This window comes from Corvus kubaryi, unplaced genomic scaffold (assembly GCF_017639235.1).
Source record: "Corvus kubaryi isolate FWS band 111438036 unplaced genomic scaffold, C.kubaryi_AGA036_p1.0 66, whole genome shotgun sequence".
Classification (NCBI taxonomy): Eukaryota; Metazoa; Chordata; class Aves; order Passeriformes; family Corvidae; genus Corvus; species Corvus kubaryi.
In genome coordinates this window covers 21,587,497-21,612,732 of record NW_024582054.1, presented here as the reverse complement: position 1 = coordinate 21,612,732, position 25,236 = coordinate 21,587,497, and the positions used below count along the sequence as shown (strand labels likewise).

General features: G+C 37.1%; 2 protein-coding genes across 14 annotated transcripts in view; one reads left to right on the top strand and one right to left on the bottom strand.

Annotated features, from left to right (window-relative positions):
- Positions 1–4,916: 4,916 nt before the first annotated feature.
- SERPINA10 (serpin family A member 10) lies at positions 4,917–24,257 on the top strand. 4 transcript variants are annotated; one of them, XM_042047124.1, is made up of 6 exons: positions 4,917–5,008; positions 7,903–8,668; positions 9,644–9,917; positions 10,611–10,758; positions 13,589–13,786; positions 22,050–24,257. In XM_042047124.1, the coding sequence occupies exons 2-5, from the start codon at positions 7,945–7,947 to the stop codon at positions 13,778–13,780; spliced, it is 1,338 nt and encodes a 445-aa protein (XP_041903058.1). In that variant the 5' UTR covers positions 4,917–5,008; positions 7,903–7,944; the 3' UTR covers positions 13,781–13,786; positions 22,050–24,257. The 4 variants fall into 4 exon arrangements, with proteins under 4 accessions (XP_041903058.1, XP_041903057.1, XP_041903055.1 ...); XM_042047123.1 differs by lacking the exon at positions 22,050–24,257 and adding an exon at positions 15,067–16,336; XM_042047121.1 differs by lacking the exon at positions 22,050–24,257 and having other exon boundaries at positions 13,589–13,799.
- The window catches only part of PPP4R4 (protein phosphatase 4 regulatory subunit 4), a 65,031-nt gene continuing 56,006 nt past the window's right edge, over positions 16,212–25,236 (bottom strand). For 5 of the 10 annotated variants that reach the window (XM_042047109.1, XM_042047112.1, XM_042047117.1 and 2 more), the window contains 7 exons: positions 24,601–24,676; positions 24,112–24,192; positions 23,694–23,787; positions 23,194–23,264; positions 22,278–22,413; positions 22,017–22,063; positions 16,212–17,380 (listed from right to left, as the gene is read on the bottom strand). In XM_042047109.1, coding sequence (XP_041903043.1) covers positions 17,295–17,380; positions 22,017–22,063; positions 22,278–22,413; positions 23,194–23,264; positions 23,694–23,787; positions 24,112–24,192; positions 24,601–24,676 — 591 coding nt within the window. In that variant the 3' untranslated portion in view covers positions 16,212–17,294. Of the gene's footprint in view, positions 17,381–18,026; positions 18,094–21,206; positions 21,261–22,016; positions 22,064–22,277; positions 22,414–23,193; positions 23,265–23,693; positions 23,788–24,111; positions 24,193–24,600; positions 24,677–25,236 lie in introns of those variants that run through there. The other 5 variants (XM_042047110.1, XM_042047111.1, XM_042047113.1 and 2 more) reach the window with 5 other exon arrangements.

Here is a 25,236-nt window from a genome sequence, read left to right as displayed (position 1 = left end):
CCACCCTATGCAGCCTCCAACAGGAGGAGCATGCTCAGTTCCAGGCCTGCAGCAGGTTACTGCACTGATATTTCTGTTCAAATGGAAAAACCCCAAAGAAACTCAAGTACCCAACCCCACAGTGCAGAACTCTTTGCCAGCCACTCTGGACAATGCAGTTAGCACTAACTTGCACTCATTTGGTACTTAGTAACCCTCAGCAAGTGCCAGAGGGCACCTTTTACATGTCTGCTGCAGAGGCCAAAGTGCAGAGATTTCTTCATTACACCACGTAATTGCTTCAGGCCAGACAGTCAAACACTGCATGTCCCAGGAACTCAGATTGATTATCACAGCAGTAAGGAGATGCATGTGCAGTGCATGTAAACATGGAATTTGGGTAAGAAATAGTGGGAAAATAGTTCATATTTCAAGTTCAGGTCATCAGAAGCCATTGATTGTAAAATTGTCTGCGATTTTGAAGGTGCAATAACAAGGATTTTCCCCTTAGATATACCAGTCTCCTAGGCACTTCGTAATTCCTGCCTTTCAAGTTGAATTTTTTCCAGAAATTTAAAATAGAAATGCACATATATTTCACATCTACTGGAGAAACTTTGAGATGCCCTTCCTGGAGAACAGAAATATCTACCAGTGCCATTTTTTTAAGTTTGTGTCTCATGCCTGCTTAAGTCCTGTGTCTCATGACACAAACTTAGTAAGGCACAGAGAAGGGCAGCTGTCCAAACACACAAAATTAGCCTTCTTTCTATCTGAGAACTAAAGGTTCTGATGACACCTGCTGGCTCCATGGGGACTCAGCAAACACCAGCCAGCCTCTGCTAGAGCTCTTCAATACTTGCAGGCAAAAATGGAGGATAAATAAATTATTTTTAATTAAAATTTTTTATTGCTGCAAGTCAGAAAACCACAGGAAACAAGGCTAGGAAGTTTAAAAGGTCACATATTCCATCCCCTGGAAAAAAACAGGGTTTGTGCTACTTCCATCTACATCATGGATGGTTGTTTACTGAAAATTGATAGTACTTCTCTGGACACACTGTTACAATGTTTCATCATTTTTGCATTTCCTATAAAAGATTCCACATTAAGATGTCTTATTAACAGAAAGTTATACTTTTATTTGTGTGTTCAAGGACAGTTAGCACTTGACTGTGAAGTTGAAAGCACAGTGGAGATACTTCAGCCCTGTTTATGAGATAGTACAGCTTTACTGCTTTGTCCACCTTGTACAGTAACACACCCATCTCACCCCAGGTGAGATGCAGGAATAGGTACCGTCCAAAGAGGCTTTCACTACAGGAATCCTGTCACATGGACAGTGCCATAGTTGTACAAAAGGGGTCAAGCTTAATAACAGTGGTCTGGAGCCACAGTTGCATCCTGATGATTTCAATTACATGGTGCATTCTTGGAGTGGGAGAAGCAGCAGTCACCTTGGTGAATCAGCTCGTTGACAAACTAAGTATGTTCAGGAGACTATAAAGAGCTGTTTTATAACGGTTGGAGCATGTTAGTTTATGTGTTATGAGTAATTTCACACTGAGACTTCTGAAGAACTACAGATCCCTGAAAATCACCCCCTGCACTATTCCTGGTATTTTGTTTAGTCTAAGAAACATGGAAGAGGTTAGATCACATTCAGCCTAAATATTTTCCTAAATTGACACTTTCTACCTTTATCCTTCTCATCAGACTCCAGCCTGGACAGTATTTCTGACTGATTTCAACTAGATCCCTCAAGACAGGTGTAAATACCCTGTGTCTGACCTTGAGAAATCAAATGTGTAGCCACTAGCTGGGGACAGAAATTTGCAGGGCCTTGAGTGAAACGTATCTGTTTAGTTATTACCTTGTTTGAGCAGGGCAAGAAACTCAGTTCCAAAAAATCTCTTACTGGGAAGCGGGTACAGATACAATTAATTAAACCACCCGTCTCCTTCCTGGAGCATGCTCTGAGCAGTGCAATCATGCCCATCGTATCTTATAGCCCACTTTGAATCTCAGCTGTGGTCAAGCTACAAACTGCTAAAATGGGTCACGGCATGTGGAACAGAGGCATTACTTAATGCAAGCACTATTGCTGTTCCAAGGAGATCATAATTAGTCAGCGCAGGGAACCTAATCTCCAAAACCCCTGAATATTAGGTTGACTGGTTGTTTCATGGTCACAGAAGGTTTCCTGAAACAGACTGAGGAAATTAAATAAGAGGAAAAGCAGCCACTGAAATAGAGTTGTTGCCAGCCCCACAAGAACGGCAAAAGGAAGAAAGGGTCTTACAACGGAAGCTTTCTATTTGGAGCAAGCAGCTGAATGTGCCTCTGCAGTATCTACCCCCAGGTACTCAAGAGTCACAGGGCTTTTTCAAACAGATTGGAGAGAACCGGGACGACATAATCACTGCCAAGTTTTTCAGAGTTGCATATGCATCCAAAACCAGTTGTCTATTAGAGAACAGACGGTCTTTGGCCCAACAGCTGGCCTATCAGTTGCCTGTTGCCCAGCCTCAGCACTGTGCTGGCACAAGCTCCCAGCAGAGACGCAGTTGGGTAGCAGTGCACTTGTATTTGCCTTGCTTGTTCTGGTCTCAGAGGTGGTTTTTGTCCTAAACTGTGGAAAAGTGCAATTCTGCCAGAGTCACACACTGGCAACCCTCTCCCAGTAAATCACTCTGTGAACATGAATAGTTTGGCAGAGTGTTACCCATATGCTATGTGGAGTTTTATTGTTCAGAAAGCTCTGTTGAATCCAAAGAGCAACTGACAATATAAATAGGAGTTGGTGGGAGGAATACATTACCCCGGTAGTGTATGGTAGATACTCTCAGCAAGGTGTTACCTGGCAGAAAAATCTAGCAAGGGCTTTGTGAGTAACTAGAGAGGAAGACAATTCTCTCAGATCTCTGTACGTAGCCAATACATCTCGTAACAGCCTCCTTTTTCCTCTGGGTAAAACAGGATTCATATGGGCTTTGTGGTCCAGCAAAGATTTAGCCTAGAGATTCAAAGACTTTAAGATTTCATCAAACCCTTATTTTCAGTACCATCTATAAAAAATCTTAATCTTTTAAATATTAAACATCATTATCGAGTGTCTTAACTCAGCTGCCAGCAGTGACCACATGTGTCAGCGTCCTGGTGTGAGGAGGAAGAGGCTTGGTTGCTACTGGCATTGCAAATAACTGCTGATTTTGCTGAGCACAAAAGCCAGGTCTGTGTGCATCAGGTTTTCCCTGTATTTTCCTTTGGGCCACAACCACAGTACCACAGTCTCCAGAAGACACAGATTCAGAGGCACACTGCAGTAATGCAGCTTTGTTCAACCATATCAGATGCAAATTTCTTCCGCGCGATGAGAAGACATTTCAATTTCAAATCCAACTGAATTAACCAGAAGTAGATATAGACTAGGAAGACTAGGAAGTAGGGGAAAAAAAGTCCAATCACCTGGACAGAGAACAGAAGTTCCGAAGTCACTGGAGCATTCACAGAGGAGCTTTTCATGTTTAGGCAATAGACTGCCTGATGTTAGAGCAGGGCCTTCACTTCATAACCCCATCTTATTTTCCCATGTTCTTTAATACAGTGCCTACACTGGGGGCTTATTATGACTGGGATTGCTTCAAAAAGGAAGAATATTTTTAATTAATTTAAACCAACAAGAATTTAGAAGCTAGAGCCTGTGACCCCTCTGCTGAGCTTCTTAAGAGCATAAACCCCACAACTGCCCTCCAATAAGGTGCCCTTGCAACAAGGACATAAATCTGAACTTTCAGTTCTTAAGCCTAATCAATCAAATCAATCGAGGCTAATCCTAATCAAATCTTGCATTTTGAAAGCAAACACTCTTATTGAAGAAATACTCATCAGCAACAAACAAAAGCCTTTTTTAAATTGAGTCCTGGATGCCCTAATCCTTTATGGGCTTTCTAAAACATCCAATACATCCACTCAGACTGCATATAATATTTTTTTTTTCCATTCAGTGGAAAATTAGAAACTAGTACCCTTATCTCACATTTTAAAGCCAAATTATTTTTCTTTTACAATCCAAATCAAAATTAAGTGCTCTTATTTCATTTGGGAGTATTTTTGAAAATAATTTAGGAGTGTGAGGAGAAGATAGGGAATTCCATGTTTATGTTTTATCTGGAATTAGGTCAACAATCAAAATAGTGAAGAGTTTAGACCATCCCACGTTACAGAAATTGTTGAATAAACTATCTGTCTTAAATAATGTGCCTTGCCCAACTAATAAGGCCCAAGACCCAAAGCCAGCCTTCAAATCTGTTCAAGCAAGACCCACAGAGATTCAAAAAGTTTATTAATGCCTCCCATAGCTCTGTATAACTTTTTTGGGAATATCAGCTTGGCCCACTTTGTATTTAATGGGAGAAACATCCTTCAATGGCTATCAGGCAGTTGATGTTGGCAGACTGATACATCACCAAATTTCTGGCACGCTCTTCGAAGCGGGAGTGGAGTCCTGGCCTCTCCTCTCAAAGCATGGCCAAATTGCAGGGCGAGGGAGCTGGTAACACCCCTACAAATGTTCTGTACCTTCTCCCTCCCCCCTCCCTCCCTCCCTTGTGCTCCCCCTGCCTTGGTGAATATTGTAAGGGGGTAATTTAAGCAGAATTGGATACTGCTTCCACCACTGAGTAGCTCAGAGCCTGCCTGAAAAATAATCCTCATGGGCTACTGGATGTGTGGGGCCACATCCTGCTAGGGTGCTGAAGGGCTAAATGAAAAGAATTTATTGTTTTCTTGTTTCTCATGAAAGACAGAACATATTTACTGGAATATAGCCCTACCTTATTATGTCATTTACATGAAACACATACGCAGTGTTTATAAAGCAGTTAATTTATAACAGACAAAACCAGATTATCAGTCTTTGGAAGAGCAAATATTTGATCAAAAACTTCTAAATGGGACAGACATCTTCACTTCAATTTTAAACATAGCTGATTGAGAAAAGTAACAGAAGAGCTACCTAATAGGCAAGGTAAGATTTATATGAAGCATTTAGATTGTAAAGGAAAGATTATTATATTTATATATATATATACAATTTTATATTTTTATCAATGATTCTCTAGATGTGATGTTTTAAATGGCTGCAGATCTTAATCAGCTTCTAATGTATTTTTCTCTTGCTCTAATGCCTTCAGAAGAAAAAGGCATTTGCACAAGAAATTTCTTTCTTTGATATTGATATTACTAGAAATAAATATTTCTTAAAATGGAAATAATGTTCACTTTGCTCTAAAACACATTTATTAATTAACTGTCTGCTCTGCACATAATGTGAGTTGTCTAAAATTAGCAACAAGCTTCAATCAGGTCTAAAAATACGAGTCTATAATGTACATAAATCCCACTTTATTGTTCCCAGTTCTATTGTTTTTACCAGTTCTATCTTTACTAGCTCTATTAGTAAAGGTGAATGATACAGCTGCTGTAATGTTAAATTTAAATGTTTGCAATCTCAGATTTGCAGTGATTACTTAGTGCATCTGCAAGGTTCTTATTCCCATGATGTTCATTACACCAAAATCAGTAGCATTTGTGTATGTGTTTGCCTGAGGATGCAGGAATATTCTCTTGAGTGTTGAAAGGTTTGGGATGTACCTGTAAACAAGAGCTTCTGTGTTTGTCCTGCCTTTTCAGTCCAAACTCTATCTGTGCTGGGAAGGCAGAGCCCTCTGGAAGACAGCTCAGCACTTGGCCCAATCAGTCCCTTCACATCTCCTGGGGAAGCTGCTGGCCACTTGAGCCAAGCACTGTCCCAGGCCTCCCAGAGAGAGACACAACAGTGACATCTGCCAAACGCAGCACTGCCAGACATTGCGCAGGAATTGCACTGTGCCTAGAAAAGGTGAGCGAGAGCTTGCACTCTGCAATGCCTAGTGAGCAGTTAGGCCTGATGCTCTTTCAGAAGGAGGGACTGCTGCTGCAGAAAATCCCTTCCCTGTGATTGAATATGATCAAAAGCAAAATTCTGCAATCCCTGCCTCTTTGCCAGAGCTGACTCTGCAGTGTCCAGAGATGCTTCTTCAAAGTAGGGATGACTCCCAGAGGAAAGAACCTCCTTCTTTGCTGCCAGGGCAGGTGCAGCATTGCAGCAGGAACAGGACCTCTGTGCCTGTGTTACTTCCCACCAAAGTGGGTCACTGCATAAGCAGAAGGAATGCCCAGCAGTTACTGCCATAGCTTTGAACTGCGCAGCTTCAGCCTGCCAGGGGACAGTATCCCAGCATTCCCAAAGTCGCATGCACCACTTGACCAGCAAGGCAGGAGCTGAAGTCAAGTCATCCCCTTCCCTACTCCAGTCCCGTACAATCCAGACACTGGGAATCTCACTAAAAATAAATCAAGGGTTAATGGGAAAGAAAAATAAAGAAAAAAAATATTCACAACCTATTTGCCACATATTTTACTCTGTTCTCTGTCTGCCATGCTCTCTAGAGCAAGCACAACATTCAGCAATTTCACTCCTCCCGATTAAGTCATGACAGCCCATCTGTGTTGCACCAAGTACAGAACGTGACCTATTATCTCCAAAGAAAATAACACAACACCTGACTGCCAAAAGCACCTCGTGACTTGGCACCCAAATGTCTCAATACTCACATCAACATACCTTTTCAGGACTAACTCCCACAGCCTGAATCAGCCAACTGTGAAATTCAGCTGAACTCTGAATAAATTGGATAAAACCAGCTTTCCCATATGCCAAATCACAAATTATACAATGACCATAATTTGCTGTTACAGATCCTCTTTTTACAACTTAAAAGGAGTAGTTAGCAGTTGCCATGTGATTCTAGACTGTTGAATCACTTACTACTTTAATGACGGGCCATATAATCCATCTTTTCATCTCATTTATCCCTTTGCCCACTGCTATATGAAAGGAATCTGTGCAGGTTTGGTGGTCTTGAACATCCTGTTCAATTTACAATGGGAAAAAGCATCCCCAAAGATTGTGGCCATTCAAAATTTTTCCATAAGGTGCAATTCAACACTGCTGTATGGGAGAGAATTAATATATTGCTTTAATGGAAAGATGGATGATAATTATATTTGCATTTTATGCTTGAAAAGTGCATTTCATTTGCAAATTTACACAATGTCCGATGCTAAGGTTTGCCTGAGGTGTCCTGTAAGATGTGCCTAGTTTTCTCCAAACATTTTGTTGGCCAGGTGAGAGACCCTGTATTAACTTCACTCAGAAATCAAAACTTGTGTAAAATACTTTATTTTTAAGCATAGAACAACTGCTTCATCCTTGTGCTATTTGACATTGAAGCATCTATTGCTAGGCAGGAGACAGCACCAATAAACCTACTTCAGCATTTTCTGGAAAGCAAGGTGGAAAAGAGCAGGGAATGCTATGGCATGTGATCAGGAGAACAATCTGAATGTAGTAATAAACAGTCTATAGCAGAAGGATGAAAAGTGAGATGGAGTTATGAAAGGCAATCATGTTGTTTCTACCACATGCTGCCTAGAATTCCTGTGCTTAGAGATGACATCAGTTTCACAGGAGCAGAAGCTGCAACACAGTGTCTAGCAAGTCCATTTTTCATCTTTGAGCTGCATATTGTGCTTGAAATCTGGGTTTCATTTTGTAAAGGGAATACAAGTGAGCAAGGGAAAATCAGTGAACTACTCCTGATGTGAACCACCAATAACAGAAGATTGCGATATCTTTTCTGGATTAATTTAATGATGTTGGAAGCTTCTCTTTCACTGATCTAAATCTGAATTTTCAGATAGGAACCAGATCTTAGGTTTAGAGTAGAAGATGCAGAAAGATCACTTCACTACCTATGACCTTTTGCATTGTGAATGGAAGAACAAACTAAAAAGTCATTTTGTTGACTTTTTTCCTAGGGAAAAAAAAACAAACCAAAGAGCTCATTATTGGATGTCAACATGAAAACAGGTATCTACATACTTCTCTTAAGTGAAATATGTTTTGAATTCATCAAGGCTGATATCAAACCTAAATTCCCAAAGGAGGAAGAAGAGAGTAATTTCTTGGAAAGAAGTAACAACGTCAGTATTTCCAGAGAGTGGTATCATCACAAAAATATCTCTAAGCCTTTTGAAGACCAAGGTTTTGAAGACCAAAGTCTTGAAGACTTCACTCTTCACAACTTTACTGAAAAGAATGCAAATTTTGGATTTAACCTCTACAGAAGAATTGCAATGACACATGATAACAATGTAATCATCTCTCCCCTTTCTGTATCAGCTCTCATGGGTGTCTGTATGCTGGCAGCTAAAGGAGAAACATACAGACAAATTGTAAAAGGTCTAAACCTCCATGCTGTGAAGGACAGAGTGGATCAGCAACACTTACCAGCTTTGTTTAAACAACTGATAGGTAACATCACAATGAATGAAGAATTTCTCCTTGTGCAAGGTACTCTTTCTTTTATTCAAAAGGACTTCAAACTCAAGGAGTCTTTCCTGAATTTATCTAAGCAGTACTTTGACATGGAATTCCTGAAAGTGGACTTTTCAAACTTCACACAGGCAAAACTTTTCATAAATCAAAACATTAACAAAAGGACCAAAGGAAAAATCACAGGGCTTTTTGAAGAGCTGGACCGCCATAATAAACTGGTGCTTGTCAACTACATTGTCTTCAAAGGTAATTGCTGTTTTCATTTTGCAAAATAATTATTTATTAGAAGAATTAAAACTCTAGCTTAAGCTACATTAGGAGGAGTTTAAATGAATTTAGATGTCCTGTTTTCCCTACGTCTCTAAGTTTACTTTCTTCTATTAAGCTTATTTAATAGGAAATTATTTTTCATGATAGGGAACCACCATTCTTCTATGCTTTCTTCCATACAATAGCCTCAAAGAGAACAAAAAGCCCTGTATCAAACTATCTCAGTCCATCTCCAAATTATCCCTCTTTATGACTAGAAACCATGTTTTATTTTCGTTCACCCATTAAAATGAGAAAGTCTTAATCAGAGTAGTCTTGAATGCTGGATACTGGGCATAAAATCATGGATTGATTTAACATAGTACACAAAATCATTGAAACAAAAATAATTTCTCAATTTCCATCAAGAATTATCTGCCCCAGAGGAACCCAAGTACCTTACAGGGGGAGGGAAAGAAATACCAGTGATAGGCGGGAACCATTCTGTGGAGAGGTCAGTGCATTGCTAAACCCCCATCCGAAATATTGGATCATTAAATGAAATACAGGATATTGAACAGCTGGTAGAGATTTTAAGAGAAGGTTACATGTTAGGGAAGGTCAGATGCTCACCAGGTATTTAATAAACAAAGAGAACATAAATTCTGAACTTGGGTGGCAACTAACCAACCTTAGAAAAATATTTCCCGTCTTTCTGTGCAAATGAAGAAGTTTATTTTGTGGATTACTTTGGTTTTTTTCTGTAAAAAAAATTATATACAATAAACATAAAATAACATAAAATAAACACAAACATGAAATTGTCATTCACTTATCCCAGACACAATTGACAGCCACTTCAACTGGATACATAAAATATCCTATGGTTTTTTAAACATTTCAGAACTTTTTTTTGTAAACAAACCTAAACACAGGGAATTATTTAATTTCTTTCTTTCTTTCTTTCCATAGGCAAGTGGGTCTATCCATTTAATTCCAAATTCACAGAAATGGAGACTTTCCACATAAACAAATACAGAAGTGTACAGGTACCCATGATGTTCAGGTCAGACAAAATTAATTCAACTTTTGATGAGAACTTAAGATGCACTGTGATAAAGATACCTTACAAAGGGAATGCCCACATGCTGATTGTTATCCCAGAAAAAGGGGGAGACTACATTTCAATTGAAGACCATTTGACTACAGAGCTTGTGGAATCCTGGCTTGGAAACATGAAAACCAGGTATTGCTTTGACACCCATGGGGCCCTAATGTCTTTAATGTCTACTGCAGCAAAGCAACAAAGCCCAGCAAAGATTAGCTGGTCTTCCTAAGCCTTTTACCATGTTAGCATCTCTGTGGCAAGAGGTATCTACAGAGTAGAGGTTCTTTAATAGCCTATCCACAGCCAAAGTGGCATGTGAAAGTTTCAACTCTAAGGGACAAATCTTTGACTCATCTCAGTTAAAAATGTCTCTCTGAGGGCATGAGTCTTTCCATATTCTTCTTCCTTAGGTCTTCTCTCTCCTTAATTTAGCACTGCCAAGCAAAATCCACAGTAAATCTAGACATTTATTAAACATTTTTTACCATGGAAAACCGAGAGGAATTGATAAATTTGAATATAAAAATGCAAACACAAATGATCCCCGTGAAACATAGTTCCTGAAGTGACAATTCTTTCCACCAGTCAATAAATTAGTGTGTCTCCCTGGTATCAGGACACTGTAACTGTTGGTGGGAGTATTTATACAGAGAAGGACATTATTTCTAGCATCACTGGCAGTCAGATTAGAAATTATTTTCTGCCAACCTAAATGCCAGCAGAGAATCTTCAGTTTTCTTCCCTTCTTTTTCAGTGTAAAGCTTAATTCCTGTGTGCATTTCAGCAGTCAAGTGACCTACTGTTTGCATTGAATTTTATTTTTTTTAACAGAAAAGTGGATATTTCATTTCCAAAGTTTAAACTAGAGCAAAAATACAAAATGAAGAAACTGCTTCAAGGTCTTGGAATTAAAAAGCTCTTTACACATTCAGCAGATCTTAGTCATCTGACAGATCACGAATATGCAGCAGTTTCACAGGTAAGCCTTCTAAAATGATTTGCTGTTTGGATTATAATAGTATATAAATGGCCCAGCCAAGATGGTCATATAAATTTATAGAGACACCACTAGCAAAGTACCTCACCTGCCAGGTATTTGCAATCTACCCATCCTAATCAGGACCGATCCCACTTCAGGTATGAGGTGTGTAGAGGTAAGGGGCAGTGACATCTCATAGGTGCTCAACGACTCCCAAAGCTAACCCATCACAGGAGAAAAGCTCCGCCTCAAGAGGAATATGGTTGGCAGGGAATGAGCACAATTTCACAAAAACTGTGAACAAGAAAGATGTTGTAAATAACAGTGAAATGAGAAAACCCAGGGCAAGGAAGGAAATTCAAGGAGGGAACTCCTCATACACAGTCCAGAGAAAGGTAAACTTCTCAAAAAATAAAGAACTTTAGAAAGTTTAAATAGTAAAATCTCAAAAAGATAACGGTGAGAAAGAAAAGTCAAAGCACTCCTGCTTTTCCTTCTGCATACCATGGAAGAGAAAAAACAGAATCTCACAGTAAAGGATTGGCACAACAGAGCTGTACTCCGACCCAAACAGATGTTCCACTTCATATGCTGAAACTTTTAAAGAACTTTTAAACAGGTAAAGGCAAGGGCAGTGAACGGCCAAGAAGATAGGCACACAGCCCCGAGGACGAAGGGATATTTTGTACCACTGTTTAAGGGAGAGCATAGATGAATTTCAGAAAACTGATAAAAAACAGAGGCAGAATGAGAAGCAGAAAAGAATGAAAAACAAAGGATTTGTCAATCACATCAGTATCAAGAAGGAACAGGTCTATGTGACCAGAGATGTCTTACAAAAAAGAAACTGCTAGTCTATAGAAAAGACAGAAATTTGCTGATGATAGAAAATTAAAAGGCATGGTCAAAGAAAGGAGCTGAAAGACATAAAACACAGAGATAATTGTGCCCACAAGAATGGAGTGTGTGGAACTAGATGAAAAGCAATTAATTTTAAATAGAAATTCATACATTACAGTAAAAGTAAAAAAATTTATGAAACAAATTGAAGTTATAAACAAGACCCAAATGAAATTAATCTGGCACAGGATTTAAAAACATAGCTTTACAAACTTATGTAAGGAAATTGTAGCATGCAACTGCTTGTGGTTGTGGAGGGTTGTATGGCACTGACAATCCAGGACGGTTACTCCAGGAGAGGCTTCCCAGATTCACAGAATGGTGAAGGTTGGAAAGGACCTCTGGAGGTCACCTGGTCCAAATCCTCCGCTCAAGCAGGATCACCTAGAGCAGGTTGCTGAGGACCATGTCCAGACAGTTTTTGAACATCTCCAAAGAGGAAGAATCCACAATATCTCTGGGCAACCTGTGCCAGTGCTCAGTCACCCTCATATGAAAACCCATTTGCTGATGTTCAGAGGGAACCTTCTGTGTTTCAGTTGGTACCCACTGCCTCTGGTCCTGTCGCTGGGCGCCAACAACAAGCCTGGCTCCACCTTCTTTGCAGCCTCCCTTTGGGTATTTTTACCCTACAAGAAAGAATCCTTCTGGTGCTGCTCTTACGAGTCTCCCTACACCAAAACCTTATAGAAGCCTTTGTGATTAGCCAGTTAATAGGGTGGTATAATAAACACTTTTATACAAGTTCCAAAAACTCTAATGCTTGACCTACGGGTTTTCAAAATTGTGGTGGCTTAACTAAACAACCTTTCTGGGAAGATGTAACATCCTAAAAATAAATATTTAATGGATAGAATTGCAGTGATTTTCAGCTTGGTATAAATTATTTTGCTTGGGAAATAGTTTGGAAATATAGTTGGGAAAATAGTAGTTGGGAAATATACTGGCAATCTGCAGCACTTTTCTCCCTTCCTCTTGATCATGTAACTTTCATGCTGATTCTCAGCAGTTAAGTCTATTAACTTTCATTAAGTTATGAAAAAATCACACTTTTAACAGGAGATGCTAACTGATACTAGAAGCAATATGTGCATCAGCTACAAAGTGCCAGAGGAGCATCCTGTCCCTGAGAATTGTGAAAGACAAATTTATTACTTAAGAATATGTAGCAGAAAGCTCAATACTGGTGAAGTCCTTCAACTGTTTTCACATAAGTAATTCCTAGAATTAGGAGTTCAGGAGCTGGAAATCCACTAGCTGAGCAGGCAGTTCACCAATACAGACACAAACACAGCAGAAGCAGTCAGAGGTATGCACAGGCTGAAAGAACAAAATGGAAAAGATGAAAAAATGAAATATCAGATTCTGCCATGCTGCAATTTCAGTGGGAAGGTCCTCAAACTCAAACAGGACTGTACCTCATTGCTGTACATATTTGGTCTGTGCTACCAAATGCACAAATCAGAAATATACAGGGGGAAAAGCCAAGATTGGTGCATTTTCCTAAGCTCTCACAAAATCAACTGTGAATGACATACCCAGCCAGGCAGTGTGTGTGACTGGTGAAAACACACTTCCTACTTTTTAGAAACTCCTTTGCACACTTACGTGTCATAGAGGAGCACTCTATATAAATGCAATGGTTGCTTCATGCAAAAGCCCCAATCTCTAAGTGAGGTCTGTGCTCAGAGATGTGGAAAAGTGCAATGACTCCTGAACTAGCATCCACACTGAGAGCACTGTGGGCATAGTGGCTGTGCTGACTCCTCTGCTGCTGAAGTAGACAGCACATGGCTCTACCAGTCTAATAGATTGCACTGACCTCCTCATTTTAATCCTTAACAGAAGACTGAATGCCTTCACCTGGTAAAATACTTTTCATGCTAGTACTTATTTCTGTCACATATTTTATTCCTACCTTGCACTTCAGGTTGTCCAAAAGGCAGTTATTGAAGTGGATGAAGAAGGAACTGAGGCTGCAGCAGCAAGTGGGTCAGAAATAACTGCATTCACGGTGCCTCCTGTCATCAAAGTGGACCGACCATTCCTTTTCATGATTTTTGAAGAAACTTTTAAAACATTACTGTTCATTGGCAGGGTGATTGATCCAACAGAAATGTGAATAAAGGTAATAGTTTCTATTCTTTGGTATGTAAGAGGCTTTACTTTTATTTTATTAATTTATTTTAGAATAAAAAGATAGTGAAATATGAAATGTGAAAACCTGTTTTGTCTCTCCAGCTCTCCAGCTAGCACTACGTCATCCTAGCAATATTTTATTAATGCCACGTAACAAGCTAATTTCATTCAGGCTCAAAGTGACAAAAATGTGACTTGTAAAATCTACCTTTAAACTATTAAATTAAAAGAAAACCCAACAACCACAGAACAGAACTTTCAAAAATCGTTATTTTAGTAATAAATCTGAATTAAAAGCCCCAGATATTCACATGCCAAAATATTCAGGAAGCTCATTCCCAAAAACTGCAGATTCCTCAGTGTTATCTTCTGTTGCAAGGAGTCTTAATAGCCCAGTGACCTCAATGTTTTCAGAATTTGGCCAGTTATAAAAACAGAAGCAGTATCAAGCCCTAAAAGAGAATTTATAGCCTCCATCTAGAGATCTTTATTTTATTAGTGTAGAAATTGCACTATCATGAAGTCCACATTGTGTGACCTCTTTCAAAGTGTTTATGCAGACTGTCAAATCACCTCATTTTCTCAGAGTACATGATGTGCTTTAAAACATTCTTTGAATTAAAAACAAAATAGTTCTGAAAAATAACTTAGGTATTCTGATTTTGGAAAATCTGGACTGTACTATTTCATAGCACAAAGCTAGCCCTCTCCTAAACCCAGAATTTCTACCTGTAATATCATCTAGACACCAGGGTGAACTATGTAACAGGACTCTCTAAGTGAACTAAGGCTAACATTGGTAGAAAAAAAAGTATGTCCAGAATAAATCTATTCACAGAGTAGATCCTAAAATCCAAAAGGTGTTGCCAAGCCGTTTCAGAAAAATATTTCCATGATCTAACCACAATTTCCTTTATTCAAGTAGAGCAGTGCTTCCAACGGAATGACAAGATCTTAACATTTAATAGATTTTAATTAGCAGACTCCTATGTATAAAGTAGGAAACAAAGCAAAAAGCTACTTCTAGTTTTATGCAACTAACAGATCTCAGCGTTATTCTGCCTGCTCATACAACCTTCACTAAACAATTGCCCAAAAGGGAGGAGGAGACTTTTCAAAATCATTGGGCAAGGAACTTCACAGGTGTCTATCAGTAAACACACATAAACAGATATATCTGCTAGAGAAGATAAAAGGATACATTATACGATAAGCCTGGTAAATCTCTAAAAATCCTCTCAGTTACCATTTGATGTCTGCCCACAACAGCCCAGACACTGGTGTAAGCCACTCACAAAAGGACTCAGGAGGCAGGCTCTGCTCTCTGACTAGACCACGAAGGTGCATCGAACCTAACTCCAGATTGCATTACAAATGTACCCAGAAAGAGAATCACTCCTTCCTGCCACTGGTCTGTATGAAAACCAACCAATTCCACTGCACAGTTGACCTTCAGCTGTTATTCCTGAGCTACAGCTGACCAGCAGGTAAAAACAATGCTCTGAAGGGTTCAAAAGCATTCATGCTGTTTTACAGAACTAATCCAGAAGGAAATGGCCCCTAAAAAGACTGTTTGGATGGAGGTCTGTAGTGTAAAGGACTGATGAAAGTATGCACAAGACACCACAGGTATTGCACAAGGAAAATGTCCACTCCAAAAAATGTCTAAACAGAGCATTTAAAGATTACATTGAAGGAATTTAATACACAATAGGGTTATTGGGTAGAGCATGTGTTATCAGCATTAAATAAATTAATCAGTTTAAAACGACAGACAATGACAACCAAGAAGAAACAAAAGACAGTTTACAGAACTCATTACATGCTTATGAAGGGGAGGAAGAGCTTCAAATTTCTGAACTTACAGGTTGTTCTGCATTGCTCTAGTAAAGGCATCGAAAGGTCAAATACAGTTTTGAGTCCTGTTCTACAGCTGGCTGCTGATGATCTGAGTTTGGTCCTGGCAAAGGTCAGACTAAGAACAGACTGAGCAGTCTCCTGTGGCCCACGGGTGAGCAGCTGTAGCTGGCACTTGAGTCAGCTGTCCCTGGGGAACTGGGAGTATCTGCATTAATGAACCAAAAGCAGAGCCCAGGAGGAGCCAGCCCCGGTCATCTGTACGCCTGTATCAATACTGAGTGTTAAACATCATAAAACTTGAAGAAGCTTTTAAAGAAATTCGTGATTTACAAGATCATATGCCAGGATGCAAAATAAACTGAAAAATTAAATATTTCCACAGACCCCAAACAATGCCTGTGACTTAAGACAGTGCATACAGCTAAATCCAACTGCAGTGTAGGAAGCTTAAGAATTCAGACAGTGCTAAATCCAAAGAAACATTTTGTACTTCACACAAGACAGCATACATCCAGCATTATCACTATTTTAAATAAATACCCTCCATAGGTAAGTGATTTTATTTATTTTAATTATAAAAGATGCCCTGAGAATTTTTTTTTTCAAGAACATGCATGTACAGCATTGTCCTAGGTTTTATTTTGAGTAAATCATCATTCATGTTTTTACATTATAAAAAGTAACCACACACGCATATGCATACACAGACTAGATCATCTTTATCATACACCAATAAATTTTAAAAACCATATATTTCTGATCCCAATATATTTATGCTGCCTCAATTTTGAAATAGAGAAGCTGACAATAGCTTCATAATCTCTCTCTCAAGTATTAGCATAAATTAAACTTCTTAAAATGATTGCATGTTTTTCCACATAAATTTTGATAGAAACATTAGCATTAATACAAACAAATTCAGATGATATCACTGAACCATGACAGCTTGCAATAGCAGTTGATTAAAAACTAGATTTGTTATTATAAATTATTAAAGTGAAAATACAATTTGAAATACTAAAAATTAAAACAAGTATTAATACAACAAAACTTATGAAATAAAACTAATTTTTTACATAATCTGGAGACATTTCCTTTTACATTGCTTTGAAACTCACACAGAATTTTTAAGAACTTTGTACTTGTAAAAACATTTATTCCAAATTCACAGCACAATGCTTCAAAAGTCTATGTTTTTTTAATAGACTGATCAATGATTCTGGACTTTGGTATTAAATTAGGTTTGCAGATTCTTTAAAATGTGGGACTACTTTTTCATATTCATAGCAATTCCTTCTATTTCTTGCTTAAAATATGGGAGCTAAGAGTTGCTAAGATTGTAAACAAGCCAATTAAATAATGGGTATGTGCATTCTAAGTCCAAGAAATCAAACTACAAAAACATGACTGAAGAAAACAAAATCTTCTCTTTAGCTGCAGCAGTTAAGAGCACATAGCTGAAGTTACATTTCATATCATTTCACTACAATGTTAGAATTCTGCAACCATTACATTGCTTATCAGAACATATTTTACAGCTTGGAATTTTATTTGAAAGATTTATTTTTAAGTTTTAACATTGCAGAATGCATTTTATTCAGTCCAGGCATTAGGGAGTCCCATCTGCTGCTTCCACCTTATCTCACCAGAACATTGCTTCCTCCAATCTCTGGTTCCCTCATTTTTCTGTCAGATGATCTAGGAGTTTGATTTTCTGTTTTTTCTTCATACAAAAGAAGAAACACACATAATACATTGTTACTATATTATTAAATAGCATAACATAATAAACTGCTATTGTGCACAACATTTTAACATAACTCTCAGCTGCTCCTCTTAGAAAATTACCAGCTGTTGTAGTGCACCCACTGGAAAAGCCACATGGATGCATTCTGAGGGCATTCTTCTCAGGAAGAGTGAAGTTCTCCATTAAGTTGTCTACAGAAGGTACTGAAGAGATCCATTTGAGTGAGATGGTTAAGGTGGTACAAGTAGTCTACTCATGGCTACAAAAAGTGCCAGAAGTCTGGCACATGACAGGCTGATTTCTAGGTCTCACACTGACCACAAGGTCATTTGGGTAATCTCTGGATTTTTCATTCCTTAATTTTTTAATCTTTAAATATACCGTTTTTCAGCTTCAAAGAGTTGTAGCTGTGTCAATTAACAACTATTTGTATCAGTCAGAAATATTTCAAAGAATAGGGCATAACTTTTAGAACACAGTGGAAGTATTAACTTGTATCAATATTTTTACAGTATCATTTACAAATAACACAATATATTGTTCTGGTTTACTGTTGTAAAACTGCTGAATATTTAAAAACTGCATATATTATATGATAATATATCAGTGTCAGGACACCTACTCGCTTCATTAGAGAAATGGGACACAAAACATATGCCAGTCCCACTGGAACTCAGAACTCCCAGCATCTTAAACGTCATGATGAAAATATGATTAAAATCTGTAAGTAACTCAAAGTGTAGTAGAGCGGCAGAATTATTTCATCTTGTGCTTAATTTTCTAAGCAATCATATGACTGGATGAAAGACATTACTTTAAGATACTGATCTTAAACATATAACTGGTACATCATGGTCACACACCGAACTGGATGTCTTAAAGGTCAGCTGTGGACATCTTATAAAATGCTGCTATTTATTTAGGTTTATTGTTGCATAAAAATAAATCTACTCCCTCTTTTTACAAGATGGAAAACCTGTACCACACATCCTTGAGAAAGCTTTAATTCAAAGTGAAATAACATCAGGCAGTATCTGCATGTCTATAGGCAAGATGCAAAATACTTAAATGTTGTCTATAAAGTGGGTATATTCATTGATGAATCTATAAAGTTTCTAAACAGTTTTAAACAATTGCATGTTGAAATCAGTCACATTACAGCAATATAAACTCAGGCAAAACAGCTTATATCTAAATTAATCTCATAAAGCTGAAAACATTCAAAAGAAATAATAAAGCTACACAGCATAATGGTACAAGCTCGGACTGTTTGATAGAACACAGTGTTCATGAATTATGTTAATGTCTGCACTAGGATGATTCATTATCCTACTGGCAACTCTTCAACAGGAACTCAGAAAAACTTGTCTGCTCTGCAAATTAAGTAAGATCTCTTGTGGGACAAAGTACTCAACCAGTGCTCTTTCTGATTCTTTCCTATTCCATCAGGTACTTAAAGCAGGTAGTCATCTCTTTTCTGATTCCCCCATTAACTTACATGGGTGCTTCTTTAGCATAATTCTTGCATTTTCTATTGCCTGAGTATTACCTAAGACCTAGCAACTGACACCTACATTAAAACAATACTTTCTTGTCACCTGCTTGTGAGCCCTGGAGCATGATTTACTAATTTTTTTTCCTGCATTTATGTTATTTTTAAAAAGAGATGAAATTTTAATTGGCACACACTTATGACTTAGTTTGAACTGAATGTTTGAATGTGTGAGTGTGCTAAGAAAAGACTTCTGTTCTCCACCAAAGTAACTCTGAGTTTTGAAAAATTCTGGAGCACTATCATATATGAAATCAGAAATTTTTCATCCCTGCAAATTGCATTATATTGTCAAAATCAAACATTTGCCAATATTCTGTAGAGCAATTTTGTGGAAAATAGTAGGCTTAAGCAATTAATCAATATTTTGTCCAAGCATATATCACTTCGAACTAAGAATCATTAATTTTATCTGCTAATACTTTAATTATTAAATGTGTTACTGCCCACATATTTCCTTAGAAAAAGAAACATACTAGAAGTTACCTTACTCAAGTTGCAGAGCCAGCAAACTAAAAGTCAGGTCTTGCCAGAACTGAGATGGTCAGTGCAAATTTTAACCAGCACATATGCAAATCTGCATGATGAGACAGTCTACAAAAATACCCAATTAGTATTTTCTCACAAGTTTTCTGCCTTAGTGAGTCCACCAAAGGTGATGCTCATTGATGAGCATCTATTCGTTTGCACCTCTCACTGTACAGTTTTCAAATTCTTCTCTCAGAGTCATTTCTGTCAGCTGTTTATATATTTGGCTATCAATTTTTTCCATCATTCAACTTAGAAAATAATGCTTCCTTGAAACTGAAATTTTTGTTGTTTTGGGTTGGTTTTTTTCATTTAGTGGGCATATATTAGCACCTGACTTCCTGATAGTTAGAGATAGATAGAAAGTAAGAAAGAAAGAAAGAAAGATAAAAAGTACAGCTAAAAATATCTGTGATTGAATGCATTTACCACCAAACATTCCTGTATCTGTATCTCTTAATATCTTCTTACAGAGTTGCTTCATTTTCTTATGAAAAAGTATTGGGTCAGTTTACAAAAGAGAAGTTGAATCTGCAGTACAGCAGACATTAGACCAACTTGAGAGATGCATTTTCCCATAAGAACACAGAACATTAAAACTCTTATTCAGAACTGAATGTAGGACATCCTAAGCTTCCTCTTCTTTCCCCAGAAATGTTTTTCTTTCCCTGGTATATCCTCTTGGCTTCTGACCCTATGCAGTTCAGGGACTTTCTGAACCAGAAAAAGCATCCAGATCATTGTGTTTGATCAGATACTACTTTCAAACACTCTGCTCTTAAGGTATTCATTTGGGAATAGCACATAGAGACTTGAAACTGTGTTTCTTACATTCCGGTCTCCTGCCTGAAGACAAAGGTGCAAACTGTTCTTTGTGAGCTTTTTCTGTCCCTTTGTATTTAAACAAAATATATCAGTTTTACTTTAAATGACAGATAGAGAAACCTTTGAAATTTGGAAAAGTTTTATGTGACATAAAAAATTTGTCTAACTAACCTTTGCACCTCACTGCTTCGTGAATATTAATCCATTAATTTTCCCCAAATCCTTGTGGAACAGGAAATAACTGGAATTTCTACAGATTGCTCAAACTATTTACAACATTTGAACTAATTTTCTGGTTTTAAAGCGAGGAAAAGAGGCATACAGTGATTAAGGTGAAAGAAAATGAGGTTTTGAGCACATCTAATTTTTGAAACTATGTAGCACTCCATGACATTTTATGTTCTCAGGATACATGCCCCATTTACTTTATAGATAGCTGAAAATGTCAGCATGTCTACAGATCTAACTGCTGACTTTGAAATGGTGCACTTTGAAATAAGTGACCCCCTAATGATCACCTATAAAAAGTCTGAAGTACTGTGGGTATTTTTAAGAGAAGGCATTAGACACTGGCAAAGACAAGGACAGAGGGCAAAGTGATTTGGCACCTTAAAGTACTATTCCTATGAAATCATTTAACACAAACAGTCCATCTGCATTCACAGTTGACCTTCCAACCTTTTCTACAAAAAAAACGCAGTTTTAAAAACAATAGGTCATTATGCAAGCTTGAGTTCATTCTACAAAACGATTTATCTTTTACAGTGAGGATGGTAAAATTTCAGCAGAAAAAAAATCAAGTACATAAGGAATTAAATTAATACTGTCTGGAGAATTTCTTTTCTTGTTTGTTAAGTTTTTGAGTGCTTTATTTTAAAATTCAGTAATTTTTATTACCTTAAAATCCTGAGTAAAGTTGGGGAGATGTTTTATTTTGTTTTTTAAAGGAAACTGAAAATACAGAAGTGGAAAAATACGTTCATACAGATATTTAATTTACCAACACAGACCATCACTATTGTTTCCTCTTTATACCTGGCAAACCAATATAAGATGTCTCCTCTTTCATATCTTAGCTTCCAGATGTAGTTTCTATTACACTGAAGTCTACTTTCCCAGACTCCCTTTCTTGCTATAGCTGGCTCCTTTCCTTTCTCCATTCTGCCTTGGGTAAGAATGCAAATCTCTGCTAGCAAATAAAAGCCTCAGTTTGAGCCCACAATATTATAGCTAATCCCATGACAGTAATTTAGTTATAGTGTAAAAGGAATCTGCAGGGAATTTGCTGCTAGAGCCTACAGAGATTTGGGTGAGTATATGTAACAGTGATTTTCTATGACTTACAGTTTTACTACAGGGGCAAAAAATACATCTTTGATTTTGTTCTTGCAAAATTCTGAACAGCACAGGCTGACGTTTAAAGGAAAGCAGCGTGAGGGAGATGCCTAGCATTGAATTTTTGGGTTTTTCAAATGGCTAAGGTAAGGCAAAGAAGGCAGCATTAATAACAAGTAGCAGTAGCAGTTCATCATCATTCTCAAGATTCATCACAAAATTGTTACATAATGATACATAAACATATATGTAAGCACATAAAAAGAAGGAAAATGAAAAACTAAGTAGTCTAAAAATACTTATATTCTATTTCTCCAACTACAGGCAGCTAAATCACTGTGACTGTAGTTAGTACGTATCAAAGGCACTAACCTTCACTTTGTCCCATTCCACCCTCCCATTCAGGTACCAGCTGAATTCTAATGTGTGCAGGAGAAAAATGTGAAAGACTAATTAGAAGGTAATGCCATCTTAGAAACACTTATAATTGCATACATCACATTTCTACCCTGCTATTTTAGTATTTCAAAATCTGTGTGCAGGAGTATAATAAATACAGGCCTAGTTTTACACGGCTCTTTCCTTTGAAAGCGTTACCCCCAGGCTCAGTTTAATCTCTTGTCAACAACTTACATGCTCATCTTTCGGGACTGACTGTCCTTATTTCCACTGTTCTTTTGGTCAGCTGAGTTAAATAAGTTGCGAGAAGAACTAGAAGTGAAGGCAGCATTCCCACTATTACCAGAAGAATGAGTCCGGAATGAATCATCTGAAATAAAGAGCTTCAGCTTAGACAAAGAATTTTGGTTGAAAAAAGTACACAGAGAGTAAACAGAATGAGCTGTTTTTCCTGTGGCAGTAGCGGCATATTTCCTATGGCACTAATCCAAAATTGTAATGGAATGGTTTCAACTTAACATTTCTTCAAGTATTTTTATGAAAAAGTCCTGCTAAATAACTGGAATGCACTTTTTCGAAGAAAATATTAATACATTTAACGTATGTAAAGAGCGTGATGTCTTGGGCCAATCTTTTGCTGCTTAAAATTTACCTATTTAATGTAACTTAACTGTCTAGTGCCTATTGGTAGTGATGGAAAGACACGTTTCTCTAGGAAGCCATTCATCTCAATCTTATCTTTAATCATCCAAACTCTTTAAAATTTAGCAGACAGAACTGCAAACAGTAGTTTCTCTCTCTTAATTCAGTAGAAGTTATACATGATATGCATTCTCCTCATGTAAAACAGGTGGGGAAAAACTGCGAACCCAACCTTTTTATGATATCTGAAATTCCAACCAGGACATGACAAACTCAAGTTTGTTTTTACTATTTTTAAACATAAATTAAAACAAATGTGTAAGAACAAAAAAGAATCTGAAAAATACACTTAGTAGACTAGCATTTAAATGCACAAACGTGTTGGAAATCTATTATTCTGCTTTCTTTAGGAGAACGACATCTTAGAGTATGCCTGTCTAATTGGGCCCATACATTCAACACCCACACAAAAAAACTGAAGTAAAATACAATACAATAACCTACTTACCACTAAAGGATAACATACAACTCTTTCCCATTCCTGATACTGAAGATGTATATGCTGTAGCAGAACTTTTACTAAAAAAAAACAAACAAAACAAAACCAAGTTGATTTTTCCAAAAGCGCTCCTCTCAATTGTATCATCCTGCTGTTTAACAGTTATTTCTGAGTTTATATGAAAAAATTGAATGAGAAAGTTATGCTGAAATTTCTTTAAGAAATGTACAAAATTAGATTTAGCAATTCATACTGAAAATTATTTTTAATATATGATAAAAGGTGCCATATATTAACTTAAAAGGAATTCATAACCATTTGTAGGCTTCAGCATGCCTTAGATGATATTTCTTCCCTCAGTTAATCAATTAAACACAAAGCTGAAAATATAAGTCACAATTCAGTAAGTACATCACTACTCTCAGAGATCCATGAGCATATAATTTCATAACAGCTGTCTAAGAGTAAACATCTGCCTATGAGGTAAGGAATGAAGATTATAAAGATACTTAGGACACTTGTCTATGTTGGTGTATTTTGGATGCAGTACTTGAGTACTGAAAGATTGGCTTCGAACCAGCTTGGATTTTTTTTCTTCTTTGCCTAAAATTATAAAGAACATTTTTTAACATGAATATTGCATTTCCTCAATAATTAAGAATACTTTAAAATATATTTTTCTGTCAACCTATGGTAGATGAAGGAACTGATTTGAATACTTCAATTAAAAAAAAACCTTCAGTCATTATTTATATACTACAGAATAAAACAAAGCTAAAAAGTATAGAAAATACATTCAGTTCTAGGAGAGGAATCTTCTCCTCTGTGCAGTGGGAGAAACTTGGGTCCACAGATGTCAACAGCAGCTTTGTTGGGGTTTAACCTGATGATGTGAGTGTTCCAGGTGAGTTTTTGAACAGCTCTTACCTACTGATGTACCAGAAGAACTTCCAGAAACAGAGAGGTTGATACTTTTTGCCAACACTGATGATGTTTTACTGTCTCTACCTAAAAAAAAAAAAAAAAGTCCAGTATAATCCCTTCCCTCTTAAAACTTAATATAAAAGAGAGGACATAACATATCATAGTCCTGGAGCAAAGAGTAATAATATCTAATCCAGTGCTACTGGCACTTCACAAACACCACAGGCAAGTACTTATACTATATCCCAAAATGAAAAAAAACCAGAACTAAAACTGTAATGTATTTTAATAAAGTCAAAATATATATATATATAATATATAATATATGAGGCCAGTTTTCATAAATAACTTCAGAAATATATAGAAACAAATTTTATTTCCAATTACTAAAACTCTATTGTATAAAGTGTCTCTGTCCTGCACCTTTCTCTACTACCTTTGTAGAAGAGTAAAGCATGCATAAACAACATGTACACAAATAAACAAACTTACACTTCTTTTCAAGCATTTTATCATTAATATTTGTAGATCTTCCTTCATTTTTCTGCTTCTCCTTTTCTAATTGTTCCTAAAAGAATGAATAATTTTCTTAGATATTACTCAGGTAAAAGTAAATAAATTGTGTTTCCAAATAACAGTTCATTTCTACTCTCTCCTGCTAGTAGTACAACCTCTGGTGAAAATCCAGAGAACCAATTAAATAGTACAGAATGAAATCAGGGTATGTATCTCATTTAAAAGCTACAGTCTGGAGAAAGCTCAGAGTTGAAGTTCACATCTATAACTTATTATTAAAACTATGTCTGGCTTTTGGGGTTTTTTATATTTAAAAAGGTACAGAAATTGGCAGCTGGCAATGTAAAAATTTTCGGTTACACAGATACTCTGAGAACAGAGTGGGCAACATTTTTATTTCATACAATTCAATGAAAATGTTTTTCTTAAATGTTAAGGTGTGTCACATATACTCAACCTTTATAAAGATCTAAAATTAACATCTACAGTTGATAAATCTTTATGCAAAAAAAAGTCAACTGTGTAGAATTGTTTGGGTTCATGGAATTTATTTGCTCTTCTGTAATACTACCTAGCCCAAAAGTATCTTCCATGCGGTGAATAGATATCACT